General features: G+C 36.0%; 2 protein-coding genes across 2 annotated transcripts; both read left to right on the top strand.

Moving 5' to 3' along the window:
* Positions 1-190: 190 nt before the first annotated feature.
* On the top strand, positions 191-854 carry LOC126761779 (adipokinetic hormone). Its single transcript, XM_050478161.1, has 3 exons — positions 191-269; positions 337-477; positions 561-854. The coding sequence occupies exons 1-3, from the start codon at positions 201-203 to the stop codon at positions 600-602; spliced, it is 252 nt and encodes an 83-aa protein (XP_050334118.1). The 5' UTR covers positions 191-200; the 3' UTR covers positions 603-854.
* A 7,375-nt stretch (positions 855-8,229) lies between these two features.
* On the top strand, positions 8,230-14,344 carry LOC126761712 (melanization protease 1). Its single transcript, XM_050478079.1, has 7 exons — positions 8,230-9,046; positions 9,753-9,922; positions 12,679-13,051; positions 13,118-13,411; positions 13,525-13,733; positions 13,816-13,887; positions 14,046-14,344. Exons 1-7 carry the CDS (start codon positions 8,380-8,382, stop codon positions 14,178-14,180), a joined length of 1,920 nt encoding a protein of 639 aa, XP_050334036.1. The 5' UTR covers positions 8,230-8,379; the 3' UTR covers positions 14,181-14,344.
* Positions 14,345-14,749: the final 405 nt, after the last annotated feature.

Below are 14,749 nucleotides of genomic sequence, written 5' to 3'. Positions count from 1 at the left end.
TTCCAATCAAACCCTACGAGTGAGACACTCATATTATTTGGAGAGAAACCCGAAAAGTGCTCGACTAATTAAAAAAGTAATAACGGACACACGGATAAGGACATTGTGTATGTCCTGCAAGCAACACAAAGAAATTGGATCCGTATAAAAAGCCTCAATAAAGTGACGATAAGCAAGCAACGTTCCGCACAGTCTTCAAGATGAATTCAACACGTACACAACTCTTCGCCGCCATGTTCTTGCTCTTCTTGGCTGTGGTCAACTGTCAGGTGCACACATAGCTCATGAAAAGCGGCCAATGAATTGGTAAATAAAACAGTTATTATCTATTTACAGTTGACCTTCTCGCCAGACTGGGGCAAGCGTTCGGTGGGCGGCAGCGTGGGTGGCGGCGCAGCTGGCTTCTTCGACACACAGCCCAGCGGCAATTGCAAGACTTCCAATGAGATGCTGCTCGAAATATTCCGCTTTGTTCAGGTAAAGACTGACAGGGCGTATGAGTGATTTTTTACACACCTAAGAATACATATTACATAACCCCTTGCCATAACTATTCACAGGCAGAGGCGCAACTTTTCCTGGACTGCAAGCATCGCGAGTAGAAGTCACGGCATTAATCACCACATAAATACTCAATACTTTTAATATATACATTTGTGTAATTGTTTTTGCATTTTTTATTTGGGGTAGTCGGCATTAGTTTGGATGAAATCCGCCTTTCAATACTTCAAATGCTTATTTGGAATTAATAAATTAACTATAGCGTAATACCAATAAATATATATTATATGGTAATGATATGTAAAGTACTTATTATAAATAAAATATTAATGAATGCATGCCAGTAAAGCAAATCTGCGTCGGCTTTCTTCTAACCCACTGCAAGGGGGGAATTACAGGTTTTTGCAAACGACTGTGAATAATTGGGCAAATATAAAGTTATTAATTTGAGTATTAAATTGGGGTTGTGCCAATAACTGTAATTGAGTTTTCAATGTCAATGCTATTTTCGCCAGCGAGTATATTCATGGCAAGTTGCAAACCCTGCGGGAATAATGGAACAAATACACTTAGACTATATTCTTAATAATTAATTTTGAAAATATGTTTTTTGAAATTATTAATATTTTTTTTAACATGAAATAGTAATATTTCTCATGAACTTCATCGTCATCTTCTGAGACGTTCTAACTGGGATCAAAAATAATATTTTAATAATCAACTAAATTTTTTGTAGATTAAGTATAGTGAGAGAGAGTTAAGAAGAAGTGTAGTGAGATATAGAAACTGCGTCTGGTAAATTATTTCAAAGTCTTTAAAACGTTATATCCACATGTGAATTTAAAATAATGACGTTTTTGCTTATAAATTGTAACAAAAAGTACTCGGAAATTGTAAGTAAAATGAAAAATATTTAATAATTCATCAACATTTATTTTGTTGTCTTTAAAGTAATTCCCTTTATATGTAATACACTTATACAAACGATTTTTCCACAGTCCGCGAAACACTTTTCATAAGCACTTTTTAGTTTGGCCTTCAGCTCCTTCAGCGAATCTCTTCGATCGACTGAAATCGGGTTTCACAGAGCGGCAATTTCAGTTTGGGAACAAGAAAAAATCACACAGAGCCAAATCTGGTTAATACAGTGGTTGATATATGGAATTCATAGCGTTTCTGGCTTTAAATTCGGTCACAATCTTGGTTCGATTCGATGGTGCATAATTATCGTGTAAAATCCGTGAATTGTGCTTCCACAATTCCGGCCGTTTTCGATGCCTCAATACGGCAAAATAGAAAAATATTGACCGTTCGGAACAAATTCATGATGCACAAACCAGGTATATCGAAAAAAACAAGGAGCATCACCTAGATTTTTGAGCGGCTTTGACATGTTTTTTTTGTTTTGTCACGTTTTTTCCTCCATTCCAATGATTGTTGGCTTATTTGCATGTCAAACTCATAAGCCCATGTCTCATCTTCAATTATAATGCTCTCCATGAATGTGGGGTCGTAATTAACACGATAAAGCATGTCCAAAGAGACATGTTTAGAAATGCAAAATTGAAATTCAAGGACAATCCTTTCCGAACAATGTCATGTCAGTGTGTCAAAAATTGATTGAATCGGCTCAGTACTTGCGTTAGCTCCTAGTAGATATCTAATACAACGATTTTGGAACTTACAGGTGAATAAAATCGGGTGAAAACTCGCCCTAGACTCCATGAAGGGTGTATCCCCGGCTTTACTCCTTACAAGTTGCAAGAGTATAAAATGTTGGGTTATAACCGAACTTAGCCCTTCCTTACTTTTTTTTTGTTTTTGAAGTGAATAAAATGCTTTAACAAAATAAAGGAAAATCGTTTTCGAATCTCCAAGTGGATTCCTTAAAAGAAATAGCTTTTGTAATGTTGCTCTATTTTTGGATTGTTTTAATGAGAATAATGGTTGGGAACTAATACGATCTCTCGAGCATTAACAGAAAATATCGTTAGGATTAACATATCTATTAGTCGCAATTGTTTCTGTTACCCAAAACTTCTAGATCTTCAAAAATCGACAAAGCTTTTAGAGCTCAACACAAATTTATTTAGGCGGCTAATATCAATCCCAACCATTTCTCAAAGTTCGCCAAAGGTGGGTGAGATATTTCAATTAGCCTTCGCCTTCCTTCGTACAGTTTTGTCAAAGAGCGTCCGACAAAATATTTACCCACGCCGCGTGTAAAAATGAAAGTTAGTCTGAGTTGTTTCATTAAAAGTCCAATATAAGATTTTGAGTCATGGAATATCCTACAAAGCCTAGTGACGTTAATTTCTAACGGTTTAATGACATATCTTCTTTTAAGACTATCATTAAAATCGGATAAAATAACTCGAATGAATTATTCTGTTGGTCATTTTTAGAACTGCTGTAGAGTTGACAGTTCTTGACCAGATCAAAATCCGGTTCCTTTCCGGTAGCGTAGATCTGACCGTTGTGTTCTATGTTGCTTTCTGGTAACGTTGAGGAATTCACTGTGAAATATCATTAATTGGCAGTTGTTTGGATTGTAACTATGATAACTGCATAGATGCGTAAACCAGATATGGCGCTGCTGATCGGCATCTTCGATTCGTCACTTCTGTGCTCGCAGTATTTAAACAATCTAACATAATGCAATACTAGAGAGATTATGGATATCTCAATGAAGTCTTATTCTCTTGTTATTCCATACTAATCTGTTGGTGGAATATTATTGTATTTATGTCAGTTGATTGCTCGATTCACCACTGTCTAAGTTCATTAATATATAAGGGAAAATGGTTATATTTCTTCCAGGTTAGGACACACCGCATTATAAAGCTTCGATTCAAAACAGGCATGATCAATTCTTTAGTGTCATTCCAGTTGGAGTTCGTATTTGGAGAAGTAGTGTCGGAGGCATCCAAAAAATCCGTCTAATAATTTGGCTTAGCTTTTTGTATTTTCAACATTTACGGAAAGTAAAGAAAAAAAGGTGCAACGAACTTAACTCGTGTTGTTATTAGCTGTCGAAATATCAATGAATTTTTTTTGTTCGCACTTCTGTTTCATAATTGACATAATTATATAAACAATAAAACATATTAGAATAAATACACATAAGCTTTAGGTCCTTTAGTAGTTGATGACTTTTTGGCCTTCCGTTTCAATTGTTTTCATAATTCTATCATCACATTCAGTGCTTTTGTTTAACGAGTTGAAATAATAATAATGTTTAATGTTTTTTCTTAGTTTAATCATAGCTATAAACAATATATTCTAGATTACAAAATGCTTGCATATAAATGAGCGTACATTGTGGCTGTTGTTGTAGTGGTCGTAACAATTATACCATTACCATGATTAAGTGAATATTTTTTCCCATCGCTTCCATTATCCATTGTTTAAATGTATCACTAGACATTAGTGTTCGATGATGTTTCGGGGATTTACGCAATTGTTGACTATTTAAAAGTGTAACACGTTCAGAGTGAATCGGTCAATGATAACATTTGCACCCGGGCAGTTGTGGCATCAAGACTAAGGACTTCTTTAACTTTCAAATTCTGATATTTCAATAAAATTCATAAATGAAACGAAGATTGTGTGACTTTAAAGCGAAGAAGTGCGTTGTTTTGATAGCCTGGCTATTGAACGTCGTGGAGTCCATTGAATGTGAGTGAAAATATTCCGATTTTTATCTTTCGAGTGCGATCTTTCGTTAACAATGATGAAATGTATAAATGCTTACGATTATAATAGTGAATGCATGGAAGTTACGGCAAATTTGGTTTGACTCATGTGAAGGTCATAGAATGTGGATACAGTTAAGTTTAAAAGGTTGATATTAGGAGGCTGCACTGACAAAAGTTATAAGCAAAATTATATTATATTTATACTAGTTATATATAATAAACATATACATTGTGACAAAAAGTACCCGGAGATAGTAAATAAAACGTAAAATATCTAACTATTCATCAATCCTTATGCCAACGATTTTTCCAGTCCTCGAATCCCTTTTCATAATTTTCATAAGCACTTTTTGAGATAACCTTCAGCTCCTTCATCAAATTTTTTTTTATCTCTTCGATCGGCTAAAAACTGATTCCACGGAGCGGAAATTTCAGTTTGGGAAAGAAGAAAACATCGCACGGAGCCAAATCTGGTGAACACGTTTATTGTTGGTGGTATTCATAGCATTTATGCCTTTAAATTCGGTCACAATCGTATTCTTTTTGAAAAAGTTTTATCAGTTTTATCGAGAAGAGACGAGCAAGAACGTGTTTTATACCCAAAAAATCCACCAAAATCATTTCAACGGACTCGCGAGAGATGTCGAGCCATCTCTCTAACACTTGCCCGACGATTCAAGCACTATATTCTTTTTTAATATTTTTTATCAATTGAAGAGTTCGAATCGTCCAGAACGAGGCACATCTTCAACGATTTCTCTACCATCTTTGAAGGCTTTGTACCACTCGTAGGCTTGTGTTTTTGAAAAAGTGAATTTCCGTAAGGTTTTTCCAAAATTTGTAACGATTCCGCACACGAAATTTGGTTATAAATACAACATTTGAGACAAATTCTTTGTTCGATATTTTTATCCATTGTAAAAATCGCAACGCACTATGTCGCCTCCACTCTTTGCCAGGTCACGCCAGTTGTACATCCCAAGTGCAGACAGGTCACTTGGCTTTCATTGGATGCGGAGGTTCCGTTGCTTCAGTTGTCCATCTATGGGTCTCGAGTCTAAGGAGCTTTTTTCTGGTGCATTATCTTCCATGCGAACGACATGGCCTAATCAGCGCATTCGTTGAATTTTTATATGCTTTACTATATCCATGTCGCCATATAACACTTCGATACTCTTCTCTCATGCGGACGGCTCCGAAGATCTTGGTGAAGAACAGTGCTTTCGTATGCTATAAGTGCTTTCTCATATCGGGTTGTTATCGTTCATTTTCAACGCTGTGTAATACGAGAACGTCGAGAATAATGACAAATTTATAGAGAGTAATTTTAGATCGTCGAGACGGATCTGCTTCTCAATTGCTTACCGATCCCAAAGTAGCACCTGTTAAGAGTTATACTTTATGTGCTTGATATACGATAGTACAAAGTCTTTAACATTTTAAATTTTTTTACATATGTATTGCACCACCTGATCAAATAACCCGGATCAATACCGAAATGATAAATACTTAAATGAAAAAAAAAATATGAACCAGAAGTTTGCTTGAAATTTTTTGTTTCCAATAAAATCACTGGGAGTCTATTTTATCATGAACACAAGGAAGAATTTAGTGGAGATCGGTTCGTCCAACTTTTTTACTGACGATAACATCAAAAAAATTAAAGAAACAGTGCTTGATCGTCGTGTTGGCAGCAGAGAGATAGTGGTCACAAAATCTCTTATGGATCGCCAAAATACGTGTTGCTTAATGTTTTGGTTAATGTTTTGGATATATTGCGTGTTAATGCTAGACTCGTATGAAAAGACCTGAATATTTTGTAAGAACGACGTTAAGTAGAAGTCGCAAAATGATGCTTGACAACGTAGCATAACATTTTACATTCATCAAATACATCAATACTAATGGCGAGACTTATAACAAATGTATGGAAAATTGGATTAAGCCTTGGTAAACTTATAATGATTCAATTCCCTATATTGAAGGTGTTAATAGAGTTTTGTATTAAAATACGTTAAAATTTAGTTTTTTATATAGTAGATGTCGTAGATATATCTTGAATTAGAACGTATGGTCCAGAGATAGATCGATTGCCGGAAAGCTCGCCCTTTATATGAGAAGTAAAGGAAGATTATTTGACATTTGTAATGTCATTTATTTGATTAATGTTGTTATATTGTATGTGAGCGAAGTGCCACAAAAATGGATTTATTTGACCTGTAAACCCATTAGTTTATTCTAGTATAAGATTTCAACCTCAAACAGCTAATGTAGCCACCAAAACTACACTGCCATCGAAAAAGAAGACACGAACATTTGCTGTGGTGATTATTTCGTAATGTTAGGGAATGTTAGAGAGACAACGTTTGCTGCGATACCTTCAAGTACTAGTAGCTTATGGGTTGAGGAAGTATCAAACAGCTGTCTTTTTATTTCAACCAGTAATTCATTTAACTAAAATAAGAAATAATGGAATATTTTAGTATCTTATTTCTAATATAAAATTTTGTTAGAGACAGTAAGTAGTTAAAATGGTCTGCGGTATATAGCTGAAGTTATGTTTTATATATACAGTTCATATCAAAACTATTTCATGGGAATTTAATTTTTTTCCTACCGGTCATCTCAAAGTGTGAATACAAACACATTCCAACAGCAATTACAAAATGCTATACAATTAAGCATTGGATAAACCAGCTCGTCAGCGGCGGCATCAATAAAATAGCATATGGGTATGAATGATAAAAAAGCCACTGGCCGAGTTATTCTAATTTGATCAAATAAACACTTTGTTCCTTCGCAAACCGTCATGCGTGAAGTAATGATTTAATCGACAAAATTCACATATTTTTCTGTTTTCATATATGTATGTATATAAACCGTAAAACAATGCAGTTTAGTACTATTTTTGTAATATGAATCATTTTTCCATGGGTAGAGGGTGCAGGTTAAAAATAATATTGGGTATTGTTAATTGAAAAATATCAATGTTTGAACTAGTTACTCTAAATTAGAGGCTGTTATCAGATTTCGTTTAACAAAAACGATCAATACAAAAAGGGATTTGAATTTTCTCGCTGTTTTGATGAAGTCAAAATATCAATAATTAGTGCCCGAATCGAAATAAAGTAAATAATAAGAATAACTTCATAAAACTGAAATATTAACCGAAATGTGTTGAGTCGATCCATAGAGATGTTGAGATCCTCTGCTAGGTTTCTGATAGCAACATGACGAACAAGCACTGTTTCTCTAACTTTTTTAATGTTATCGTCATTAGCAGAGGTGGATGAACGATTCGCATGAGGGAAGTTTTCGATGACTTCACAACCTTCACTGAATGCTTTGTGTCACTCAAATGTTTGTGTTCGTGATAAATTAGATTTAAACAATTCCTTAGATGAATTCCGTTGGAAACACAAAATTTAAAGCAAATTCCTTGTTTTTTTATCGATTCGGATGAACTGAATTGGAGCACAAGAATGAAAGTGTGATTTCTTTCGCCTTGGGGGCTCATATTTATCTAATTGCCAAATCTTGAATCTTGGAGAATCGAATAAACAACTGGTATAAAGCACATATACTGTCATAATCTAATAGATGTCGAATAGTAAAATGGTATAACTATCAGGTATTCATATCTATCGTCAATGAAAGATGCAATCAATTTCGATCAGTCAAGTACTCATTGAAGCATTCTTTATCTATGCAGCTGACACTGAGATGTATGGATAATGTTACCACATGGCTTTTCTATAATTTACTATGACCTTATTGAAAAATTATCGAATTATGCCACGAAATTCACATGACCCTGTATGAGGCAGTGCAATTAAAGCTCTGAGCACAATTGAATTTAGTAGGTGACGATGCGTTCGCTCTTTACGGCAAGCAAATAATGCAAAAGAAAATATGATTATAAAATAATTTTTGGAGTACACGAAGCAGGAAATTGCTGCTAACTGCAAAAAGGTTGAACCGATGGTGTTGAATTGTTGACAAGTTGACAAATGGGCCTAATACAGTTGAATGCAGCAAGTCGCGGCATCCAGTCGCATCGGTGCGTTTACGTTGAACATAACGCGTTTAAACGGATTTCCATTACATCCTCTGTTATATAGATGGGTGTACAGTTGCTTTCTATATATCAACGAGCGTTTCGTAAATTGTATTGGTCAGCATGCTGTGGAACGATTTGTGCTATAAACTTTACTTTTGGCCATTTCTGAATTATCTGGCGGGCATCAAAGGAATTTGTCCATTTTATCCAGGTTTCTTCCCCTTTATCACACTGCCACCAGTCATTATATTGCCAACGCCATCCACAGTGACTACAACCACAACGACAACCGCTTCCACAACCACAACCGTAACCACAACTACCACTACAGCCGCCACCACACTGTCCACATTTTCACCAACACCACCAACGCCACCAACGCCATCAACGATCACAACACTTATGCCATGTCCGGCTCAGCCGCTGGCGTGTTTAAATGGCGGCACACCACCGATACCCTACTGCCCATGCATTGACCCAAGGCAAAGTGGTATGGTCAATGGTATGATGAATGGTATGATGAATGGAATGGGCCCAACTCCGCCGATGCCGTCTTTGGCGCTCCGAAGTGGCGCAGCCTTATCGTCCGATCGTCTAGTTTTCATGCCAGTTAATGCGCAACCGAATGTTGCGCAGAGTTTGCAACAACAACCAATTGGTAGTTCTAACGTTTTTAATTTCCCTTTGGGCCCACGAAATGGCGTACAGCCGAGCGCAGCGCCCAATCCATCGGATATGTTGGTTTTCAGTTCGCTTAGTGGACGCCGGCGCAGAAAGCGACGAAAGTGAAATGTGTATTGCAAGAAATCACTAAATTTGTTAATAATTTTGTATTTCAATTATGAAAAAATTATTATTTAATAGAAATTGGAATATAGATTGATTTTTTATACAAATTTTTTTTATAAAATATGCTAATGGCCGAGGGATATGAAACTGCTCTGTCTATTTAATCCTGTTGTAAAGAAATATTTGGTAACTTATTAATTTTGAGGAAAAATCAAAACAAAATTGTCGCAAAATATGAAAAAATCTAAAAAAAAATTATAAAACTATAAATATATCTAATAAAAAATATGTACATATATCTTAAATTTATTTTTTATATTTTATGTAAGCATACTATATAAAAAGTCATATTAAAAATACAATGTGAAATTCAAAAGTTTTACGAAATTAAGAGGATTAATTTGATTGCAAATTATTAGAAAGCAAAATTATTGAAAAAAAATAAGTAAAAATAATCCTAAAAAATTTCTATTTTAAGTTCCAAAAATAATAATTTTCATTACAGCATAAACCATTCATTAATTTTCTATTATCTTAACCCACATAATTAAAATAATTATTTCCGGTATTTATATGACAAGTGGAAACTTAATTGAATAGCATTCAGGCATATACTGTGACACTTAATTTTTTGATAGCACACCGAATTGACCCAATTTACTTTCTACTCTTCTACTTTCTTTCTCTCATTTCTCTTAAATTAGCTCAATTTTGTGTAGATTCTAGTCAACGAAGTGGCCAATGCGTGTATATGAACTCGTGCCCACAACTGATTCAGGACTATTATGAAGCAGCAAGATATTCGCCAAATTTGCCGGATTTTCAGACTTTTGTGAGCGGTGCAATGTGCGGATATGATGGCATCAATTTTATGGTGAGTACACAACTACTTCTAATACTTATGATAAATATATGAATATAGATGGTCAAATATATAAGTATTTGTGAGATTAGTACAGTTACTATATATATTTTTGACCTAGTAATGAACATGTGTAGAAGTTCACGCAAGTGAGGAAAGTTCTCTGATCGCCATTCACTTGGGAGTGGCCAGAAACGATTCTTTTACACATGGCTCAAGCAGCTCACTACTTCCGGTCTTTGACCAAGTATTCTCTGGGTAGCCTAAGAACATCCGTTCGAAGGCGAGCTAATGTGAGAAAGCGAAACATCCCCTGCATAGGGTTGTGCGCTGGGTTTGGGACCCGCCACGTAAAAAACACCCCCAATGAAAAAGAAAACACAGCCTCGGATGAGAGACCCCCCTTTTGATGACGGCTGTTGTTAACTCGGCTATAATCGCGTAAGCGGTGTCTACGCCAATTAAGAAGAAGAAGAATGAACAAATGAACATTTTGCGTCGATTTTCTTGGTGAATGATATTTTGTTGCTTTTTACGGAATTCTTAAAACAATATGGAGGTAGGGGTAATGTTGTTGACACGATCTGAAATTAAGACAATAATTTAATAATATTTAATATTTTCATCCAACTTCATTCATGTACTTCACATATTGACCGATTTGTATAGAGTGAATTCAATCGGGTGAACGACAATAATTTCATTCGGTATACGAGGGTAATAAAATCCTATTGATCTACAATTTCGCTTTAAAGAAAAACACAACTTCTTGGCAAAATTCCATTGTTTTATTCAACAAATGTATTTACTGTCGAAGGTAATCAATTAAATAAAGCGTAATCCATTTCGAGGATCCTTACTCTTTTAAAGAAAAAACACAGAAACTTTCAATTTAATGTGGAATGTTAATTATCATTCGGAACTTATTTTTTGAAGATTATCTCTTTCAAATGTTGGCCGCGACTACGACCCTGTTGGTCCATCCGATGGGTACAATCTTGGTGGCCAATCGACCGGCCAAAACGTGAAATTATATGCTCATCGAAGTGTTCTCTCAATAAATCCTTTGACTAAAGCGATGTGGCACCGTTTTGTTGAAACCAAATGTCGCCGAGATCACGAGTTTCAATTTCAGGCATCAAATAGTCGGTTATCATGGCGCGATAACGGTCGCCATTACCGGTTATACGTTCACATCGGCATCATTTTTGAAGAAATATGGACCGATAATTCCACCGGCCCACAAACCACATCAAACCGTTGTCTATTCTGGATGAAGTGGCAGTTCTTGAATCTCTTCAGGTTACTCTTCGTCCCAAATACGTCAATTTTGCTCGTTTATATACCCATTGAGCCAGAAATGGGCTTCTTCGGTGAACAAAAATTTGACTCGTAAACGTCGGATCTTTTAAGAACTCCTCAAGAGACCATACAGCGAAGTGCTGTCAATTGGGAAGGTCGAGCGGCTTCAGTTCTTGAACAAGCTGTATTTTGTACGCTTTTAATTTAAAATCTCGACGTGAAATGCGCCACGTCGCTATGTTGCTGAAAACGGCGCCGCACCGACTCTCCACGGTTTTCGTGTAGACTATCAGCTACGACTGTTAATTTTATTCACTGCGTGCTGGACGTGGTCGGATACGGTCGAATATTATCCAATAATGAATGCTGGGCCTCAAGATGAGCGATAATGCTGCGAATAATACGCACAGTAGGCCGATTATGTTGACCATGAGTGATACCTCAACTTGGATCATCCGTTATTTAAAACTCCTTTTTGAGGAAGAATCTCTCTTTTCAATATAGTCGATGACGCAACATTTTTGACGCTAATTTTTCTTGTGAATTTTGACCTGCCGCACAAGTGACTTCCAGATAACTAGGCCATTTGCGTTTTTTTAAGCTTGTTTGCCAAGCTTCTTCATGTTTCTCGTGAGTTCGTCAATCCATATTGATCGCGGTTTTCCCCTTGCTTTAGTGGTGAATGCTGTGGGCTCTACTTCTTTTTTGCACACTCTTACTGACCATTCTCTTTACATGGTCATTTCAGTCGCTGTGCTGTGCGTACGTACAGGTCGAATTATGGTTTTGCAAAGGGTCAGTATACTTGTATATTGTCTATTGAGGAGCTTTGATTTGAATAATTTCATTAGGGATTCGTCCTATTGGCGGCTTGTATTCTATCTACGATATTAATCGGTACTGAGTGCGAAGCCCAAGTAAGTAAAGGTCGATAGTTTCAAAATATAATAATCTTTGCCACCTGAGTGTCGTATCTTTCTGCTCGTGCGGCTCGGTTCACCATGTTCAGTCTATACAAATGAGTTTGGATTTAACCACCACTCAGTTAATGATGAGATTGTGTTTCTTAAATTAAGAACATTTTGCTGAAAAAATTTGGAATTTGCAATGTGTATTTAGCAATGAATGGTGTGGGTTTTGGTTCGGCTTCGCACAGAGCTTTCGCATGCCGAACCATTCACGAACGTTTTGTCCAAAACGTTGGTTTGATTTCCTTTGAGAGTTAGCCTTTTCGATCATCATCAGTTATTGATCATCAAAAAAAATTTTATTTTTTTATGATTTTTTGATAATGTCAGGAAAATTTCGTCTTATACAAACTGCACGATCAAAATCAACTTTTTAAATTTTTTGTGGTCTTTTGACGTTAACATGTTCTGTTTAAAAATTTCTTAACGCTTACCCCCTTATCAAAATATAAGTGAATACATTTTATAACACATATTTACTAACTATACATTTTCCAGATCTGCTGTGTTTCCAACCGAAATATTCAGCCCCCCGGTGGAATTCCAAATCTTCCCACATCGCAGCAGAATAACCCGTACGCTTCTGCATTTAAATTTTCTTCACTAAATTCACTACCAAATGTGCCAACGTCAACACTTGCAATGCCAACAACAGCTACATCACCTATATTACCATCATATTTGCCACCTATCAATATGCCAGAAAGTACAAAACCACCGAATCCGCCAAGCTTACCACCCTATACTCCTAGTGTAAATTCCTCCGCAGCAATTGTACCAACACGCTTGGCACCTAAGAGGAGCGGTGCAGAGTGCGGCGTGAGTACAGCTTATACCAATAAAGTTGTAGGCGGCACGGAAGCAAGACGAGGTGGGTGTATTAACGATATTCATTATTCCAACTTGTAGAAAAAACAATTCGTTTTATGTATTTTAGGCGCATACCCTTGGATCGCAGCTTTGGGTTATCGCGATGAGAATAGAGTGAATTCATTGCAATACCTCTGTGCTGGTAGCTTAATATCGAACCGTTATATTTTGACATCGGGTCATTGTGTTAATTCTCTGCTAATAACAGCACGTTTGGGTGCCCACGATATAAGTGATCCCAACGAGACGGGCGCTATAAGCATACCCATTGAACGTAAAATCATACACGAACAGTACAACTCGCAATATATAATTAATGACATTGCATTGGTTCGTCTAAGTGCTCCGGCTCCAAACTCGGGTAAGTTAGTTCAGAAGCGGGTACTGCATGTCTCTATAGCTGAGTTTAATCGTTATATTTAAATAAGTTTGATATAAATGTGTTTACATAATTATATATTTCTTATTCACTAGCATATATAAGCACCATTTGCTTACCCGAGGGCGAGCGTTTTGCAAAAGATTTCGTTGGCAACAATCCGTTCGTCGCTGGTTGGGGTGCAGTGAAGTTTCAAGGGCCCAGTTCGAACGTTTTGCGTGACGTGCAGGTGCCGATTGTGACTCAACAGACTTGTATACAGTCATATAAAGCCGCTTTTCAAAATTTAGTATTTACAGATCGGGTAAGTTTCGGAGGTGAAGCCCCAGTAATACAATTATATAAAGTTTATTTAAAATGTGACTAAAATTTAACTTCCTTATTAGTTCATCTGCGCTGGCAATTCTCATGTCGATGCCTGTCAAGGGGATTCCGGTGGGCCATTGATGATGCCGATGGTAATCATATTTTCTAATATTACACAAAGCCTTACGCATATGAGTCAACTTATTTGGCTTCAAAATTCAATGCTTTCAATTAATCACATGTGTTTTTGGCACACTCGGATATCCGGCCTTGAGAATAACTTGAACCTTTTTAACTTCATATATTTTAGCTGGAAAACGGCGCTTATCATTATTATATTCTGGGCTTGGTTTCTTATGGCTATGAATGTGCTCGACCCGGATTTCCTGGTGTTTATACACGTGTCGCTTCCTATATACCATGGATACTCAGCCATATGGTATAGTGTTGGTATATAATCTCAAAGAATATTTTTCAATGCCAAAAAAATAATTTGTTAAAAATTTTGTTATTTTGTTTTCAAAAAAAAATCTGTAAAAATAATGTTTATTGGTCATTATTGCTTCAAACACTTAAAATGTAAATAAAACTTCAACTGAAACAGAAACATCGCCATTCTGTTGTTTGGTCTCTGTTTTCTTTTAAAAAATGAAACGTGAAAACGCCAATAAATTTATTCAATTGAGTCAATATAAGACAGTGCATCGATCCTTTATTAAAGTCTTATAACACCTTGCTTTCTATGTCTATTTGATTATGCCAGTTTATGTGACTTATACCAGTTGTATGTTCGATTCATTACTATTAAAATTTTAGTCATAGAGATATAAAAATATATGTATATGATGGATACCGGATCTGAATGAACTTCCAAAAATCTCGAACTCGAGCGGGCGATAAGTCTGTGATACAGGATCTCAGTTGTAATATAAGTTATCCTAATGAAATGCGTATTATAATGTTACGCAAAATATATGACTAATTTTTTCTAAATGAGACATTTTTCGTCAGTTC

The sequence above is a fragment of the Bactrocera neohumeralis genome, chromosome 6 (assembly GCF_024586455.1).
Source record: "Bactrocera neohumeralis isolate Rockhampton chromosome 6, APGP_CSIRO_Bneo_wtdbg2-racon-allhic-juicebox.fasta_v2, whole genome shotgun sequence".
In the NCBI taxonomy this organism is placed as follows: Eukaryota; Metazoa; Arthropoda; class Insecta; order Diptera; family Tephritidae; genus Bactrocera; species Bactrocera neohumeralis.
This window is presented reverse-complemented; position numbering and strand designations above follow the sequence as displayed.